This window comes from Phacochoerus africanus, chromosome 8, assembly GCF_016906955.1.
Source record: "Phacochoerus africanus isolate WHEZ1 chromosome 8, ROS_Pafr_v1, whole genome shotgun sequence".
NCBI classification, from domain to species: Eukaryota; Metazoa; Chordata; class Mammalia; order Artiodactyla; family Suidae; genus Phacochoerus; species Phacochoerus africanus.
Window position 1 is genome coordinate 12,590,091 of NC_062551.1, and position 19,239 is coordinate 12,609,329.

Below are 19,239 nucleotides of genomic sequence, written 5' to 3' on the forward strand. Positions count from 1 at the left end.
ACAAGCCGTATCTGCAGCCTACACCACAGCTCGTGGCAACGCTGGATCCTCAACCCACTGAATGAGGCCAGGGATCGAACCTGCAACCTCATGGTTCCTAATCAGATTCATTTTGGCTGCACCACGACAGGAACTCCTTCCAGGGCTGCTTTTTAAAAATTACCGAGATATAATTCACATATCAAGAAATTTGCCCTTTTCGAGTGTACAGTTTAGTTTTCACAAAGCCCTGCAATCATCACTGCTGTCTACTTCCAGAGTTTGCATCATCCCTAAAGAAACCCTACATCCATAGGCAGCCTCTCCCCATTTCCCGTCCCCTTGGCTCTGTCTTTCTGTCTCTGTGAACTTTTACATATTTATTTATTTTTGTCTTTTTAGGGCTGCACCCACGGCATATGGAGGTTCCCAGGCTAGGGGTCTAATCGGAGCTGTAGCAGCCAGCCTACACCACAGCCACAGCAATGCGGGATCCACGGTGCATCTGCGACCTACACCACAGCTCATGGCAACGCCGGATCTTTAACCCAGTGAGTGAGGCCAGGGACTGAACTCGCAACTTCGTGGTTCCTAGTTGGATTCATTTCCTCTGCACCACGACGATGGGAGCTCCCACCCTATGGACTTTTAATTTGAGTCAGATCTTTAACGTCTTCCTGCTGTATTTTCCCATCTCAAAGTAAACATAAGTTTCAACCTTTATTGCAGCTTTGGGATGAAGATTTTTTAAGTTGAAACACCATGACCTTATTATATCGGTGCCGAAGTTAAATATCTGTTTCGAAAATGAGGTTGCCCACATCTTTCACATGTATTGTCTTTGGAAACCCTCTCCCTTCACTTGGTTACTAGATACCTAGAGCATTCACTTACCTTATTTAAACCCATTTGCCAATGAAGACTATTTGCAGTTAGTTCATCTCCAAAGCAGCTATGCATTTGTCCCCTGCAGATGGATGCAGCAGACAGGAGCTGCACGGTGTCCGTGCACTGCAGCAACCATCGCGTCAAGATGCTGGTGAAGTTCCCGGCGCAGTACCCGAACCACGCGGCCCCTTCCTTCCAGTTCATTAACCCCACCACCATCACGTCCACGATGAAAGCGAAGCTGCTGAAGGTGGGCATCTCTGTTGGCAGGTTCTCCTTGATATCCTAAGAGGGAGGCACTGCTCATGTGCATCCGTGTTTGAGTTGAGGGGTAAAGTTGAATGCCAGTGCTGATCAGAAGTCATTGCTAACGATTGTATTCCCTTTGTGTAGAAACCAGTGAGCGCTGGTTCTTAATCAGGGTCATGGCCCCCCCTTTGAAAGTTCAGTGAAAACCATGGATCTTTCCACAGAAAAATTTGCACACATGTTGCATATAATTTCAGAAGTACTGCATATAAAAAATAGGAAATTCTATAATTGCATGTAGTCTACTCACAGATCTCATTAATGCTGTGCAAGAATCCCAGGTTAGTAGAATACAGTATCATTTATCTGCAAAACAATAGGCAAAGAATGTTCTAAACCTAAATGATACTTTCTAATCAGAAAAAATGTAATGTAATGTAAGGGCATTACAAAAAATCCATTGCATAACAGAAGATGTGTTGGCTCAGGTTGAAGCTGGCTGGCTGGACAGCCAGGTGTGTGACGGCATAGCTGTTCCTCCTGAATGGAAGGGGCCAGCCTGGCATCTCGTCTTTGCCTCTACAAGTTCAGAAATTTGATTTGCCACTTCAGGCAGAACTCATCAGGTGGAATCCCCATCAAAAAGCCCCACAAGCTGGGCTGATACACCTTTTTTCAGTCTGAGCAGCATGACATGTGAAATAGTGGCAGGGTGTTGCTGAAGCCAAGTTGACCTGAGAGCTGTTCGTTTTTTTGGCTCCTCGGTATTGCACACACTTGATTATTCCATCTTCTTGTGGCATGATCCATAACCCAAGACTTTATCAGGTGTCTTTTTCAGGTGTCTGAAATGCTAATTTCTCAGATTTTGTGGTACCTGATGTTTTGTCCTCGGAGTCTAAACATTTCACTGTCTCGTTTGGACATACAGAAAAGATATATTTTTCTTTTGGCATAAAAATGATAAGATTAGGAAGAGTATTTATTTTTCTTTTTTGGCTGTACCCATAGCATGCAAAAGTTCCTGAGCTGGAGATCGAACCAAGACCACAGCAACAACCTGCTCTGCTGCAGTGGTAACGCCAGATCCTTAACCCACTGAGCCACAAGAAAACCCCAAGAAATGTCTTTAAAGGTCTAATTCAGTTCTGTCCAGTAGGAATATAACGCAGACCACATGTAATTTTAAATTTCTTAGTAGCCACACTAAAAAACTTTAAAGTAGCAAGTAAATTAATTTCAATAGTATTTTTATTTAATTCAGTATATCCAAGGTATTATCATATTGAGAATTCCCTGGTGGCTTAGCAGGTTAAGGACCTAGTGGTGTTATTGCTGTGGTGTAGGTTCCATTCTTGGTCCAGGAACATCTGCATGCTTTGGGCTTGGTTGAAAGAAAAACAAAACAAAACAAACAAGGTATTATCATATCAACATGTAACCAATATAAAAATTGAGATAGTGTACATTTCTTTTTTTTTCCTTTTTGTTACCAAGTCTTCAACTTTTGGCGTGAGTTTTATACTTACGATGTATCTCAATCCAGACTTGCCATGCTTCCTGGGCTCTGTGGCCCCATGTGAGCCGTAACTTCCATGCTGGACAGCCCAGGGCCAGTCGACATGCCTGTCTTCAGTGAGTGTGTCACTTTATTTCTGTAGCACATGCTTTAAAATGATAGGCTTTTGTATATTTTAAAGGACCAAAAAAAAAAAAGGTATATTTTCATTTTCACCAAAGTGAAATCGGTTCCCCCTGGCATCTGTGTATCCCTTGGAACAGTTTTCAGTCCAGACTGGAGGATATTACTTTTTTTTTCCCCTACAGAATGCGGAAGTTCCTGGGCCGGGGATTGACCCCAAACCACAGCAGTAACCAGAGCCAAAAGGGTGACAACACCAGATCCTTAACTCGTTGAGCCACCAGGAAACTTCAGGAGGATATTACTTCTATGTAATCCTGGAGGAGGAGGATGGGGTCAGGTGGGGTGAGAGCACAGGCGTAGAATCGGCTGTAAAGGAAGCATAGTTGTTCCAGTACTAGAAACATGTCCTCTCAAAGTGCTTCTTGAAGAGAACATGCAAAAGAATCTTGCTCTGAGCTTCCTGGAGGTTGAGGGCTCAGGGGGGTGTGCTGCGTTGGCAGCCTCAGACCCAGCCACGCTGCAGTCGCCCAGCATCCTCAGCATCGCTCCTCTTTCTGATGCTTCTCATAGATAACAAAAGCGAACCGGAAGAAAGAATGTTGCTATTCTTGACTGTGTTTTGCGCCTTTTCTAGATCCTGAAAGACACTTCCCTGCAAAAAGTGAAACGCAACCAGAGCTGTCTGGAGCCCTGCCTGCGCCAGCTCGTCTCCTGCCTCGAGTCTTTTGTGGTGGGATCCTTGTTAGCAACCTATGCTTTGGGGTTTTATTTCCTTTCTTCCTCCCTAAACCCCTGGGCTCCCTGATCTTGTAATAACGTATCCCGTTTTGTAATTCAGCTTGAAGACAGAGTGTGGGTTTTAGTCTGTTGATTTTAAAATTTCAGAACCAAGAAGACAGCGCTTCCAGCAACCCCTTTGCGCTCCCGAACTCCGTCACGCCGCCCCTACCAACGTTCGCCCGGGTCACCACCGCTTACGGGTCCTACCAGGATGCCAATATTCCTTTTCCCCGGACCTCGGGGGCCAGGTTCTGTGGGGCAGGTTGGTCTCTTTTTGGTTCTCTGATTATAGATTTTGAGAGCGTGCAGCTAAGAATGTCTATTTAAAAATTTCCGTCAGAATATTTGTCTTTGTTTTTCTTTCCTGAGAACTCAGAAGATTTCTGTCATAGTGTCATGTGGTCTGATGCCGCATTGGCGGCTGGGGACGTATCCTGAGAGTGTTTCACCAGAATTACAGTCTAAAGTTTTTTCGTTCTGTTGAGTGTGAATTTGAGTTTTGCCTCAGAATATCGAGAACGTTCTTAGGAATAGAAAGTGCCTGTGAAGACTGGTCCAGACCGCATGCATCCCATCTCTCCCGGGTCCCGGAGATTCTCACCCTTGTCTGTGTGAAGTGTCATGCCTGTTGTGTAACTTGGGTTACTACGTCTTATCCTTCAGGCATCCCGAGATAGACAAAAGACTGGCCAGTGCTGTCTTAGGGTTTCCCACGTCCAGCTCATTGACCCTGATGTGCACATGTACTAACTCCTTTGACAGGGTACCTGGTGTATTTCACGAGGCCCATGACGATGCATCGAGCAGTGTCTCCAACAGAGCCCACTCCAAGGTGAGTCTGGAAGGTGCAGGCATAAGCCGTGTTCATGGACCAGAAGTGGGCAGACATCTGGGAGCGTGTCTTTGGACAACTGGTTCTAGTTCTTCAGCAAACACTCATTCTGAGATTTCTTCCCGAAAGATCAGGGTTCGTAAACTGGCAGCTCAGCTGAGATTTCTACTGTGAAGTTACTCCTAGAGGGAGTTATTTGATAAAAGCTATTGTCAAAACAAGGCAGGTTCTCTTTTAATGTGCTTTTCCCCTATTTCTAAGGTATTATCTGGACATTAAATAAAATTAGAAAAATGGCAAGAGATCATGTGTAGTCCCATAACACAAATTAGCCACTCTGACTCGTTACCTCCCGTGTGTAGTGTGTGTGTGGCCATCACTGCAGGCAATTCTAGAACCTTTTCATGACCCCAGAAAGGAACTTTGCGTCGCTTAGGGGTCACAGCAGCCCCCACGTTCCCCTTTCCTCCAGGCCTGGGCAAACACTGATCTACTTTCTATCTATAAATTCACCTGTTCTAGACCGTTCACATAAATGGAATCTGTGTGTGTTCCTTCTTTCACTTAGTGTATTTTCAGGGAGCATGGATGTTGTAGCTGTATCTGAACTTCATTTCTTTTTATTGCCAAGTGATGTTCCCTCACTCGTATTCTCCATACTTGATTTGTTCATTCATTAGTCAGTGGACATTGGGGTTGTTTCCCCTTTTTGGCTGTTAGGAATAATACTGCTGTGAACATCCTGTACCAATTTGTATTTGGATATATATGTTTTCATTTTTCTTGGGTATATACCTAGGAGTTGAATGGGCGGATCAGATTATAGATTTTTTTTTTTCTTTATTAATATATTTTCTCTTTTAGGTTCATAGCAAAATGGATTGCAAAGTACAGAGCATTCTCACATACCCCTATTCCCACATGTTTACGGCCTCCTCCACACTGCCGACTTTTTAAACTTAAATATTATATTGTAGACTTCTGGTTCTAAAGTGTGGTGACCAAGATAACTTAGCTTCCTGCTACAAACACTAGTTATGTTGGATGTGATATGATTAGCATACCTATAATGAACAGATAAGCTAATAAGAAAGAGAGGACATTACACCAAGGTCACGAGCAGACACTACTGCTGCCCTGATAGTTTGCTAGTTGCTGTAGTAAACCTGGCAGGTGAGACCTTGTCCCCACAAGAACTGGGAGTTAAATGACAGAGAGCCTCCTACAGCATACCAGGTTCCTTAGTCAGAAAGTTGGACAAAGGGAGTTCCTGTTGTGTCTCAGTGGTAACGAACCTGACTAGGATCCGTGAAGATATGGGTTCGATCCCTGGCCTCGCGCAGTGGCTTAAGGATCCGGTGTTGCCACGAGCTGTCGTACAGGTCCCAGACGTGGCTTGGATCTGGCATTGCTGTGGCTGTGGTGTAGGCTGGCAGCTGCAGCTCCAATTTGACCCCTAGCCTGGGAACTTCCATACGCCCCAGGTACGACCCTAAAAAAAAAAAAAAAAAAAAAAGTTGAACAAGGAAACAGTTACCTTCTCATAAAGGGAAACAGCAAATACCTGTATCTAGACTTTGGATCAGGGGTGAAATGTACCTATTAGAACTTTTTGGTACTGTTTTTGTTGTATAATTTAGGGTACCCAAATGTGAAGTCTACCTTGATGACCAGCACCCAGATCAAGATACATAGTGTGGCCCTTATCCCAAAATGTTCCCCAGTCCCTTTACCCAGAGGAGATGCGCTTTTCTGATTCCATCATTGTAGTTTACTTTTGCCTGTGCTTGAACGTCATCTAGAGTGATGCAGCGTGTACTCTTTTATTCTGGCTTATTTTGCTCAACTGAATGTTTTTGGGATTAATCCACATTGTTGCATGTAGCAGTGGTTGCACTATATGAAAATAATACTGCTTGTTCATACTTCTGTTGATGGACATTTAGTTTATTTCCAGTTTTTATTTTGTTATGTATAGACCTACACATACAAGTCTTTTTATGGACATGTGTATTAATTTCGCTACCCAAGGAGTTGCCTCCCTGGGTCATATGATAGGTGTGTGTTAGTTTTATTAGAGTTGCCAAAAAGTCTGTCCCCAGTGCTTTGCCATTTTACTCTCTTACAGTAAATATTTCAGAGTTCTGGTTACTCCACATCCTCTCCAAAACTGGGTGTCTTCAATCTTTTCAATTTTAGCCGTCGTGGTAGTGTGTTGTATTAGCTCCTCAGGTCTTTGATTTGTGTTTCCATGGTGATGACTAGTGATGCTGAGCTTTTGTGCTAATTGACCACCTGGTATCTTCTGTTGTGATGTACCTGGTCTAGGGTTTTGTCCAACTTTTTTAGACTGTTTCATGACCTACACCACAGCTCACGGCAACACCAGATCCTTAACCCACTGAGAGAGGCTAGGGATTGAACCTCCGTCTACCGTGGATACTAGTTGGGTTTCTAACCCTCTGAGCCACAACAGGAACCCCCATTGTGGTAGTTCTTTATCAATGCTCGTTACATATCCTTGGCTGGATATGTGTATCAATTTTCTTCTAATCTGTTGCTTGTCTTTCTCCCTCTTTTTTTTTTTATGTCTTTTTGCCTTTTCTTGAGCCGCTCCCTCGACATATGGAGGTTCCCAGGCTAGGGGTCTCATCAGAGCTGTAGCCACTGGCCTACGCCAGAGCCACAGCAACATGGGATCCAAGCCTCGTCTGCAGCCTACACCACAGCTCACGGCAACGCTGGATCTTTAACCCACTGAGCAAGGCCAGGGATTGAACCTGCAACCTCATGGTTCCTAGTTGGATTCATTAACCACTGCGCCACGACGGGATCTTCTTTCTCCCTCTTTAATGATTTTTGGCTCTCAGCAATTTGTGATTTTGATGCAGTTCAGTTTGTTTAAGATTTAGGGTTAGTCCTTCTATGTGCTGTCTGAAAAAAAAGAAACTGCCTATCAAGAAAATAGGAAAATATTCTTGTGTTTTCTTTAAAGTTTATAGTTTTAAATTCCTTATGTGGAGTTCTCATCGTGGCTCAGCAGTAACGAACCCGACTAGATCCATGAGGATTCGGGTTTGATCCCTCCTGGCCTCAGTCAGTGGGTTAAGGATCCAGCATTGCTGTGAGCTATAGTGTAGGTCACAGACACAGCTCTGATCTTGTGTTGCTTTGTCTGTGGCGTAGGCCAGCAGCTATAGCTCCGATTCAACCCCTAGCCTAGGAACATATGCTGCACCTGCAGCCCCAAAAAGCAAAAATAAATTTAAAATAAATAAATAAATAAATGGCTTATTTAAGGTCTGTAATCAATCTCAAATTAATTTTTGTGTTTTGATATGAGGTAGGGAGTCAGCTTTTTTTTTTTCCAGTAGAGATATATAGTTGTGACATATATAGCATCATTTATGAAGAAGATTTTCCTCTTATTGAATTCACATTGATACCTCTGTTGAAAATCATTTGACCATATGTCTTGGATCTACTTCTTTTTTTTTTCTTTCCTTTTTTTGCTTTTTAGGGCCTCACCCATGGCGTATGGAAGTTCCCAGGCTAGGGGTCAGATTGGAGCTATAGCTGCTAGCCTGTGCCAGAGCCACAGCAATGTCAGATCCGAGCTGTATATCTAACCTACACCACAGCCCATGGCAATACCAGATCCTTAACCCAGTGAGCAAGGCCAGGAATTGAACCTGTATCCTCATGGTTCCTAGTTGGATTTGTTTCCCCTGCACCACAACAGGAACTCCTGGAACTATTTCTGAATTCTATTTTTTCCTTTGATCTATTGGTCTTTCCTTATGACAAAATTACACTCTCAATGTAGGTTTATACAGTAAGTCTCCAAATCCGGCAGTTTAAGGCCTCCAACTTTAGTCTTCTCATTCAGGATTGTGTTAGCTATTCTAGACTTTTTGCATTCCTATAAAAATAGAACTCCGCTTCCTGGTTTCTACAAAAAAGTCTACTCATATACACACACACACACACACACACACACACACACACACACACACACACACACACACACACACACACACACATATGTATTTTTTGTTTTGTTTTGTTTTGCCTTTTTAGGGCCACACCCCTGGCATAAGGAGAGTCACAGGCTAGGGGTTGAATTGGAGCTACAGCTTCCGGCCTACACCACAGCCACAGAAACGCCAGATCTGAGCCGTATATGCAACCTACACCACAGCTCACGGCAACGCTGGATCCTTAGCCCACTGAGCAAGGCCAGGGATCAAACCCGCAACCTCATGGTTCCTAGTCGGATTTGTTCCCGTGGTGCCACAACGTGAACTCCTTTACTCATATTTTGATTGGAATTGTGTTGATTTTGTAGATAAATTTGGAGAAAATCGACACCGTAACAATATGGAATCTTCCAGTCTACTGACATGGTGTACTTCTCTGTTGCTTTGAGTCCTCTTTAATTTCTTTTCTTTTTTTTCTTATCTTTTTTAGGGCCACGCCTGTGGCATATGGAGGTTCCCCGGCTAGGGGTCAGATCAGAGCTGTAGCCGCTGGCCTATACCATAGCCACAGCAACACCAGATCCAAGCCATGTCTGCGACCTACACCACAGCTCACAGCAACACCGGGTCCTTAATCCACTGAGCAAGGCTGGAATTGAACCTATGTCTCATGGATGCTAGTCAGATTCATTTCCACTGATCCATGACGGGAACTCCATCTCTTTAATTTCTTTCAGCAATATTTTATATCTTCAGTACACAATTTTTTTTTTTCATTAAGTTTGTTCCTAGGTATTTAATGTGGTTTTTGTTTTTTGTTTTTGGATGGCTTGTGGCATAAGGAGTTCCTGGGCCAGAGATCAGCTCTAAGCCTTAGTTGTAGCCTATGCCATAGCTGTGGCAACACTGGACTCTCTCAACCCACTGTGCTGGCTGGGGATTGAACCTGTGTCTCCAGAGACACTGCTGATCCCATTCAGCCACAGCAGGAATTCTTAATGTGTTTTAGTTAAGAGTTAAGCTATTGGAAATACAATTTTATTTTATTTTGTTTTATTCATTTATTTATTTATTTTTGTCTTTTTGCCGTTTCTTGGGCCACTCCCGTGGCATATGGAGGTTTCCAGGCGAGGGGTCGAATCGGAGCTGTAGCCTCCGGCCTACACCAGAGCCACAGCAACACGGGATCCGAGCCACATCTGCAACCTACACCACAGCTCACGGCAAGGCCTGATCGTTAACCCACTGAGGAAGGCCAGGGATCGAACCCGCAACCTCATGGTTCCTAGTCGAATTCGTTAACCACTGTGCCACGACAGGAACTCCTGAAAATACAATTTTAAAAATGTTTATTTTCTGAGTGTTTGTTTTTAATACATAGAAATACAGTAGATGACTGTAGATTGACCGTGTATCTGAATTAAGTGGTTTGTCGATTCTTTTGAGTCTTCTGTGAATACAGTCATAGACACACTCTGCTTCTGCAGACAAAGCATTTTTCAGTTCTTAAAAGTGCTGCTTGGTTCTTTTTTTGGAGTTTCCATTTTTCCTCCACGTTATCTGTCTTTTCCTCCTGATTTCATCAAGGGCTAAGAAGAGCCCTCCTTAGAAATATGCAAAGACTGACGCCAGTTTGGATAATGGTGCCTTCTCAACCCCAGATCTCTCTCGGCCTTGTCTGCCTATCACACTGGCTTGATTGCGCCCATGAAGATCCGCACCGAGGCCCCTGGGAACCTGCGTTTGTACAGCGGGAGCCCCACACGCAGCGAGAAGGAGCAGCTCTCGGTCAGCTCCTTCTACTACAAGGAGCGGGTAAGTGGCAGAGCCCCGCCTTTGTCTTGTCCCTTCCCTGGACTCTGGTTCTTTGCCTCCCTGCCTGCCCCGCACGCACGGCAGCTACACTAGCCCCTGTGGTCAGTCCCGTTGGTAGTTAGTGTGTTAAAAACCATTGCTTCCTTCTTCAGTCGGTTTTACCTTCTGTCAGTTGTTGGGGGGGAGAGGGGCTGGTTGGTTCTTGTCATCCAGACGCTTCCCTCCCCTTCAGCCCTGATCTTGTGATGCTCATTCAAATGAAGCTGATTCCCGGCCTCTCAGAATCGTTTAGCTTCAGGTCTTCCTTGCAATTCTGATGTTTGTCAGCAAATTAAAGGATATTTTGGGAGCCTTGGAATTTCGATTTATTTGGAACTTCATAGCTGTGGGACGTTTTAAAGTTGACCTCTGCGTTTTTATGCCTTTACTAAGTCTGCACTGAAGGACCCATTTGAATGGACCCGTTTATACAAAAATCGCCTGAAACCGTCCTTCTGTGCCTGGGTTCTTAAGGGACTTGTTGTCCCTGAAGTAGCTATTGAGCTGTCAGAGGCCTTTGGTGACCAGAAATGTAGAGAACATCGGATGGTTCTGAGAACTCTTTCTCTGCTGTCAGGTCGAGTCTGGCTTAAACCAGCTCTTAACTGGCAGACGTAGGCAGGTCACCTCTTAGGTTCTCATAAGCTCAGTCCTTAGGAGTTCTTTGTTGCTTTCTCCTGCTAATTGAGACAGCATGAATTGACTATAATTAAATCTATTTTTTTTTAAATTGAATTACTTAAAATAAAACCCTGATTTCCAGCAAGTTTTAGACATTGCTGTGTAAGGTCTCCCCTTCCCAGTTCGCACCACAGGTGGCCGTCTGATTTGTCCAGTCTTAGGACTGTGTGCGACAAATGAGTGACAGGAATTGGTGCTTGAGACAAGACTGGTCTCCGGCAAAACCTCAGTCAAATAGGGCAAAGGGCTTTTTGGCTGGTTGCCTTTCTGGCCACCTTTCCAGAGTCTGCTTCCTCACGTCTCTGACGGAGGGCTGCCCTCCCCACTGAACTGCCGCAGACCTTCTTGGAACACCTTCGTTTTCTCAAGTCCTTTACATTAAAGAAAAAAAAAAAAAAGACAATATTTTTGCTTTTAGTGTAAGCTAGCAGGTAAATGGTGAGATTGGTTTGATAAACTGATTGGAGCTAAGGCATTTTATTTTTGATTTAATAGCCAAACAAACTCAAGGCTGGGAAATGGGGGAATTTTCTTTAGGGTCAGGGCCAGGTTGAGGGGTGCTTACAGTCAAAGGGGCAGTTCTGAATTGCCCTTTGGATCATTCCACACGCTTCTCGTGCTTGAGTTCGGATGGGGCAGCGTAGATGGACTAGCACTTTGGATCCCGTGGTGGTCTGTAAAGGCCACGTTTCACCGAAATGGCTCCTGGTCCAGGGAGGGAGCTCTCCTAATCGAGAAGCGTTCGTAAAGCCTGCATTTATGTTGTTGAGGGTCTTGGCTCTTTTGCTACAAACACCATAATCATGAAGAGGAACTAAAGGCGGGTAGATAATTACCTCTGTTTTTTAATATTATTATTTTTTATTGAAGTATGGTTGGTTTACAATGTTATGTTAATATCTGCTATACGGCAAAGTGATTCAGTTTATATATTCATATATAATACATACATATATACATTCATATATATACATGCATATATACACACACATATATATATTCTTTTCCGTTGTGGTTTATCATAGGATTAAAAAAATGTTTTCGTTGTTATAGTTGATTTACAGTGTTCTATCAAATTCTGCTGCACAGCAAAGTGACCCAGTTATACATTTATATACGTCCTTTTTTCACATTATACTCCATCATGTTCCATCACAAGTGATTAGATTTGGTTCCCTGTGCTCTACAGCAGGACCTCATTGCTTATCCCATAATCACCTCTTATCAGACAGGATCTGCTCGGGGGGTGGGGAAGGGTCGTGATAGTTCAGCTGGGGGGATTCCCAGTGTCTGCTTCTCCACAGAAAGTGGGCTCCTCTGGTCCTCTAGGGTGATATAGTCGGTGGCCTCTGCATTTTATTTCAGACAGTGAGCAAATAAAGTTAGGGGAGGTAGCGTCACTGTAATTTCATAGAAAACCTTTGTATTGATGTATAAGATACAGAGAAAAGTTCACAGATCATAGCTTTGTAGTTCAGTGAATTAGCAGTCACACAGGCCAAGAAATAGAATATTCTACAAACACTAGAAGACTTGGGGTGGGAGGCACTTTTTAATGGATGAGGTATAGTAATTACTGGGTCAAGTCATATGAAATTGCTGCTATTTGAACATTTTTGACTTGAAAAAAGTTTCATGTGGTTCAACCTAATAAGTTAAAATCAGTTACTAATAACTGGTACATCAGTTTTTTGTGATGAAGCTGAAAGAATTTCTTAAGTTCTCCTTGAAGCTTGTTCTTGTCCACCCCATTTACATGGGGCATAGGGGAAGAGTTAAAAGGAATGAAATATGGCCATGGTATTGTATGTACACAGACCGTCTTATTTTCCTCGTGGAGGGCGATATGGTTTTGGCTCTCGAGGAATATTTTCTGATTCTCGGGTATCTAGTTTCAAATGTGAAATAATACCACTTTTATTACTTTTGTCCCAGAGACAATTCCAGTTTACTAAATTTCTCCGTGCTTAAGTCTTCATTTTCAGCTGAAGTTTTGTCTCCTGCATACTTTCTTTCTTGTTTAGATCGCTTACCCCTGAAAGCTTTAAATGAGTAAGAATAAAGGAAGAGAGTATAGCTGCATTAAAGCATAGCACTGAAGGAATTATAGCATATTTTGGATATTGCAAAAAAGAAAAAATCTTCACAGAGCCACTAGGGCCTAATATTCATTTCTCTCATCTTTTTGTGTTTTTAACCTGCCTTACTTCGATCGTATCGTTGTATCACCCAAATGGAATTCCAGTGTTCACTCTTAAAAATTTTTTTAATGTGAGAGATGTAAAAAAAAAAAGATTAAATTTCATAGGAAGTTAGAAAGTGCAGAGAGATTCCAACTAGGTAACTAGACAAACTATTAATAGCTGATGAAATATTGTTTATTCTTAGGTTGAATCAGAAGGCCCAGAATTTAAGACAAACTTTAGGCATTGCCCTATAAACATTGAAAAATGTAAATTGTATTGGGGAAATAACAATTAAAAAAATAATAAAAAATAATAACAAATACACACACACAGAATAAAACCGATAGTGCAATAGGTTAAAAAACAAATGTTTGCAGCTTCCCACGTTTGCTTGCATTTGTGTCACTAAAATAGCTGTAATGTAAATACGCAGGGAGTTCTTGAAGTTAATGGAATAATTTCTGATTTCCCTGAACCATGTTTTGTGCCCCCAGTTTCATACTGATGCTCGTGTGGATGGTGTGAGCCCTGGGGCGGGTCACCCTGCATTCCTCAGGGGCTGTCGCTCCGTCGTGGCACCAACTCTGAGAATGTCCTGCCCTCCCAAGGTCAAGACTTCAGTTTCTCCAGCACTGCCCAGCCACAGGCCAAACACCATCCGGTGTTCAGTCTACGGAGGAACCTTCCTGTTCAGGGGCGAGGGTCCTCTCGCACATACGAGTGCTCTTGAAAGGGCAGCAGGGCTCTCCACCTGTTGCTCATGATCTTCATCCTCGTGAGAGAACCAAGGATCTCCACAGTATCCTCTGTCAGCCTCCTGTTACCTTGAGATGTGTTTCAGACTGAAGGACAGTGTATGGATTGTGATGGATTGAGGGAGGGGGGTGAGGGAAGCCAGATACTGCTGTGCTGAGGTTCAGATTTTTCAGTCATTCCCATCCGATTTTGCAGTATATTATGGTACCTGTGAATCCATCAGATGTATGGGAAGCTTTCGTTTTATTCTATATTTTTCCCTTTTAATTTTCTTGGTGTTTTTCTTCCCTTCTCCTGGGTGTAACGTTTTCACGCACAGATGTCTCCTCGCTCTGCCCGGCGACGTTGGTCCATACAAGCAATTAACGACTTCCCGGTACTGTGCGCTGTGCAAATGCTCTCCTTAACTAATCCTGTCTCTGCCCAAAGGCCCAAGAATAAAATGCCACCTGCCTGGCTTTGAGGAACCTGAAATGACAGGCTGACTGGTTTTCAGGACCAGCCTGATCAATTTTTCACTCTTGGGAGTCAGGTGCCAGGGACTGCCTCCTGGTTCCATCCGTTTCAAATGGGTGAATACGGATCTCGGTAAGGATTGTGAACGGACTCCTATGAAAGTGAAGGCAAATCCTGGGTTTCTTGGAAGGAACCCCAATAATAAGCCTTTAGCTCACCTGATTTCACTTGAAATATTTATACAACTTCATAGAGCTTCCAAGAGCCTACCTTTGGCATTGAGGGCAGCAGAGGAAGATATAAGAGGCTTCTACCATCTTGTCTCTGTTTTTATCGTCTTGGTCGAGTTCAGAGAAGGCCATGCCTGCTTGCTTCATTGGCGTGACGCAGAAGCTAGTTTGTAATCCTTTGGGAATTTCCTGGAACAAATTTTTCCTAACCATCAGTATTTTGCATTGACAGTAAAACCTCTGCTATGGACACCCTCTCTTCCTTTTCTCTTGCTTACTCTGTCCTCTTCTGTCTTCCTCTCCCACCCCCTTCGTGTTTCAGTCACGCCAAGGTGAGCTCAGGCTGTGCAGGGCAGCCTTGAGGCGTTTGTGTAAATTTCATTTGGTGTTTAAAAAAAAAAAAAAAGTATCTATTTAGAGGGATAGTCCTATAGCCCTTACATATAAAAAACAGTTGAAATCAGGAGCCCTGATTAACAAGTGCCACTGCTGCCTAACAACTTGGAGGTGAAGCTGCCACCGTGGCCACCTTTCCTCTCTGTCCCATCACCCTGACTGCAGCGTTTCCACTGATTTTCCCACAAGTCCCTGCTCCCGCTGCTATTTAAATAGGAACTGATTTTGACTCACTGCCCACTCTACTGATTATGCATTGTCGACGGGGTTGCTGCGAAGCAGTTGGTGGCTTATTCTTGGGCTGTTTTTACATTTAACCCATTTATTGGCATCGATGTTGCCTCCGGTTGTAGCAGTAACACTGGTGGTGCAGTCGCAAGCTGGCTCTCAGTTGTCATTCAGCGCTCTCTGCACCCGTGCCTCCCTCCCCCCCCCCTCCCCCCGCTCCCCCCCCCCCCCCGCCCCCGTCCTCTTTCCCTGTAATTCCATGAACACCTTCTTGGTCTGTTCAGAGGAGCATCCTGGTCTCATCGTGTGATAACTTGTCTGTCTCACTTTGTCTCTCCTCCCTCGATCCCTGCTCACGGAATCTGTGGGGAAGGGGCGTTTTCTATCGATGGGGCATTGAGAAAGACCTAAGAGCAGTGCAGAGTCCTGGGCCTCCCAAAGGGACTGATTTTACTGCACAGAAAAGTTTCCACATTTAAGCCCGTCAGAGTGGGACTGGAGCAATGCAGGGGGTTTAGGGGGCTTTGGGGCCATGGTGCCCTTCCCTCACCCAGAAAGGGCAGCCACGCCTCAGCCCCTGTGTCACCGCTGTCGTTGCCTGACAGTGGCTCAGACGAGAGAGACCGTCCTTAACAACGTCAGCGAAATACTCGGGCAGAGAAGTTTTGGGGAGGTGTGGATGCGACAGGAACTGTGTTTTGTTGCCAGAGTCCAGGAGGAAACACCCTGAAACATTGTTTGAGCTCGATAGGGATGAGCAGGGACCTGAGGCCCTGTTGCCTGATTGGGAATTTACCGGATCTTGGTTTAGGCAGCCGTGTTGGATTTGAATCCCCAGAATAAGTGGCCACGAGACAGGATTACTGAGTGAACTCCATAACCTGAAGGGGAGCTATTTCATATTTAAAAATCATCAAGCACCAAATTAAAAAACAAAACCAAAACGAGAATGAAACTATTTTATGACCCCCTTAAGAATTTTTTTTCATTTTTTTTTTGCAGCTCTTTCTTGCTGGATTAAATGAACAAAAAGAGCTGTCTCTCAGTGGCTTTTACAGTTTGAGTCTTGGCGGCAGCTTCCTTAGGGCGATCCCGGGCAGGGCATCTCCTCTTGCAGGCTCAGAGGCAGTTTAGCAAGGTCCAGAAAGCAGCCATCCCCTGTACATTAGTACAGATCAGACAGATGCACCCAGAAGCCTGGCGTCTCAGGAAGTCGACAAGGTGGTCCCAGGAAATGCTGTGCTCTCCGGAGCCCAGCGAAGGATGGTTGCGGAAAGTTACCTCAGACCACCGTTTACATTTTCATTAAGTACTCGGATGACTCGCGGGGCCGCCTCCACGGACCCTTGTCACCCGAGACTGCAAAGCGAGAAGAGCCCCGGGACCTCTCTCTGGACCCTGAGTTTTCTTTTCTCTGAAGGTGCCGAATCCTAACAGATTCAGAGAGGAGTTAAAACAGTGTGAAGTGCACGCCTGAAACAAGGCACCTTGGCCCGAGCCTGGTGTGCGAAGCCCTGTGCAGCCTGGAGCTGCTTGCCTCGGCCTGTCTCCCGCCCACTCTGAGTGCAGCCCCCAGGCTTGGCAGAGAAGTGACTTTGGAAGGGAGTTATTGTAGGAATTCCCTGAGGGCCTAGCAGTTAAGGATCTGACATTGTCACTGCAACAGCTTGGGTCACTGCTGTGGCCCGTGTCTGATCCATGGCCCGGGAACTTTCGTATGTTGGTGCAGCCAAAAAATTTGTTTTTAGAAAGTAATTGTAGATGCTGGCATGTTGGACAGGCCTCACTAGAATGGATATATTTTTCAAAATTTTATTATTTATTTTCTTGGCTGCACCCACGTCATACGGAAATTCCTTGGCCAGGGATCAAATCTGAGTGGCAGCTTCACTCTTTGCCACAGTTGTGGCATTGCCAGATCCTTAACCTACTGTGCCCCAGTGGGAACTCCTGGATCCATTTTTAAGTGGACCAAACTACTTACATATTTACAATAGCTTAGTCAGGACTTAATCCTGCGCCCCCCCCCCCCCCCCCCCCGCTTTTAAATCTAAACTCTTGCTCCTAAAACCAGGTGAACAAGTATGGGCTTAGCAGGCTGCCAGCCTGAGTGCAAATCTCAGCTCTTAGGAGTGGCATTGAGTAAGCTCACCTCCTCACTGGTACAGTCCAGGACGCCTCTCATTTCCCACACTTAGGCTCCTCCCTGGCCGTCGTAGAGGAGGCTCTGGGGAGATGGGATAATTGCTCATGGTCTTCTTCCATGACCATTCCCCAGGTCCCTCTGCTCAAGTATTTTTGACATACTGAAAATGATCCTTTTTAGAAATATTTCAGGTCTGCTGGGAAAAGCATTCTTACATGAACTAGTCTATTTGCAAATGAACCACTTTGGGCACGTGGGCCTTAACCTTACGCTTTCATGAGGTTTGCTTAAAAAGTCAGGGAATTGTGACTGTTGCCAGTGTCATCTGAAAGCTGTAGCCCCCATTCGTCCCAAGGCTTCTGTTGGTCTCCGCTATTGAGTGGTAACAGCTCCATTGCCGAAGGGCTTCTCATTTCCTCTTTGTATTAAGGAGCCAGAGTCAGTGCCTGGAACAGCATTTTAGAAGACTTTAGATGAGTACATTAGATGGATCCTGTTGGATTCCAGGTGGAATCTTTTTAATATAGATCTTTTCTTTCTGCCTTAAAAAAAAAGAAAGAAAGAAAGAAAGAAAAAAATCCAGTACCCTAAGTCTCATTTGAGATGACTAATTACGTGAGGCCTGTGGGTGTGTCGTTTCTGGGAATTTTTAAACCCCCAGAAAGCTGAATGAGGATCCCAAATGAAGAGTTTGTGCCCTCCCTATAATAGTTAACCACACTGTGCTGTCCTGTCACCGCCAGGTTACTGTCCCTAAAACACATCACAGTGTTTAGTGTACATTCGGCCACACTGTCTCGTGTCGGGGAACGCTGCCTGGCTCCAGCCCATTCTTACAAGCCATTTGCTCATTAGCTCACGCTCCCCTTCCTTGCACCCACATCACGATTCTTCTCTAGAAAACAACCAGGGCTCACAGAGGAATGAAGGGCTACCCCGTGACAATAGATGAGACTTCCTCTTGGCTTGCAGAGTAATGACTTGTGGATGGACACCTACCACTTCTAAGACCAGATGGGTTAAGGCTCCAAATTGACAGTGTAGCATATGTATTTACAAATTATGATCAACAATCCAGGTGCTTCAGTTAAATGCCTGCATTTACCTGCCATGCCCTGAGTCCAGGTGTGCTGGATTTAGGAGGCTCCATGCATGGGACAGCTTTGGGGATCAGGTGGGACATCAGTGGTCAGAAATGCCTGAACATAGACCGGGACTGGCTTACAGAAGAGTGATTGGATAAAAATCGCTAGAGGAAAGCGAATTTCGCAAGAGTCATCTGATTAATGACCTAGTCTCTATGCCCGAGAGTTTGTGTACATTGACAAGAGTTACAGAGTTTTAAATTGCACTTTTTCAGTTCACGCTTTGTACTCTAACTTTTTAATTGTCCCCTGACTCACCTTGTAGATTGGAACCACAGAGCTTGTCATGAGCCCAAAAGTTACCAGTGAGTAAAGAGCGAGTGACATGACAAAAAGGCAGGGGCCCAGGGTCACATGACAGTACACCTTGGTTTTCAGACTCCATGTTACAGGGTCTTTCACCAGTTCCTTTTGCCTCCTTGTTAATATGTCACTTCCCTCCTGAGGTGAGTCACTTTCGCGGCCCCCTTTTTAACTTCTGGCAAGAAAATAAAGTAGACTATTGCTCCCTTGGCTGGTCATCATTTTGAAGATACCAGTTGGGGCTGCACTCTAATAAGTCTCATTTTCCAGGAGGTCTTCCATTTCCCACATCAGGCTTCTCTTTAGCAGTTTGTAGGGATGCCTCTGGGGAAAAAGGATAATTGCTCATGATCTTCCACATCTATTACCCCGGTCCCTCTGCTCAGGTATTTCTGACATTCTAAATGATCACTTGTAGAAATAATTCAAATCTGTTAGGAAAAACAGGGTAGTTCTCCTTGAGTTGCTAAGTTTCTGCCTGCCTCCCGTAGATGAAGGTTTGCAG

At 44.5% G+C, this 19,239-nt stretch overlaps 1 protein-coding gene across 2 annotated transcripts in view; it reads left to right on the forward strand.

Annotated features, from left to right (window-relative positions):
- Positions 1-19,239, forward strand: part of WDR59 (WD repeat domain 59) — an 86,247-nt gene that overhangs the window by 47,282 nt on the left and 19,726 nt on the right. Inside the window, exons 14-18 of one of the 2 annotated variants that reach the window (XM_047789834.1) lie at positions 953-1,117; positions 3,396-3,491; positions 3,647-3,803; positions 4,304-4,373; positions 10,015-10,168. In XM_047789834.1, coding sequence (XP_047645790.1) covers positions 953-1,117; positions 3,396-3,491; positions 3,647-3,803; positions 4,304-4,373; positions 10,015-10,168 — 642 coding nt within the window. The other variant, XM_047789835.1, reaches the window with a different exon arrangement.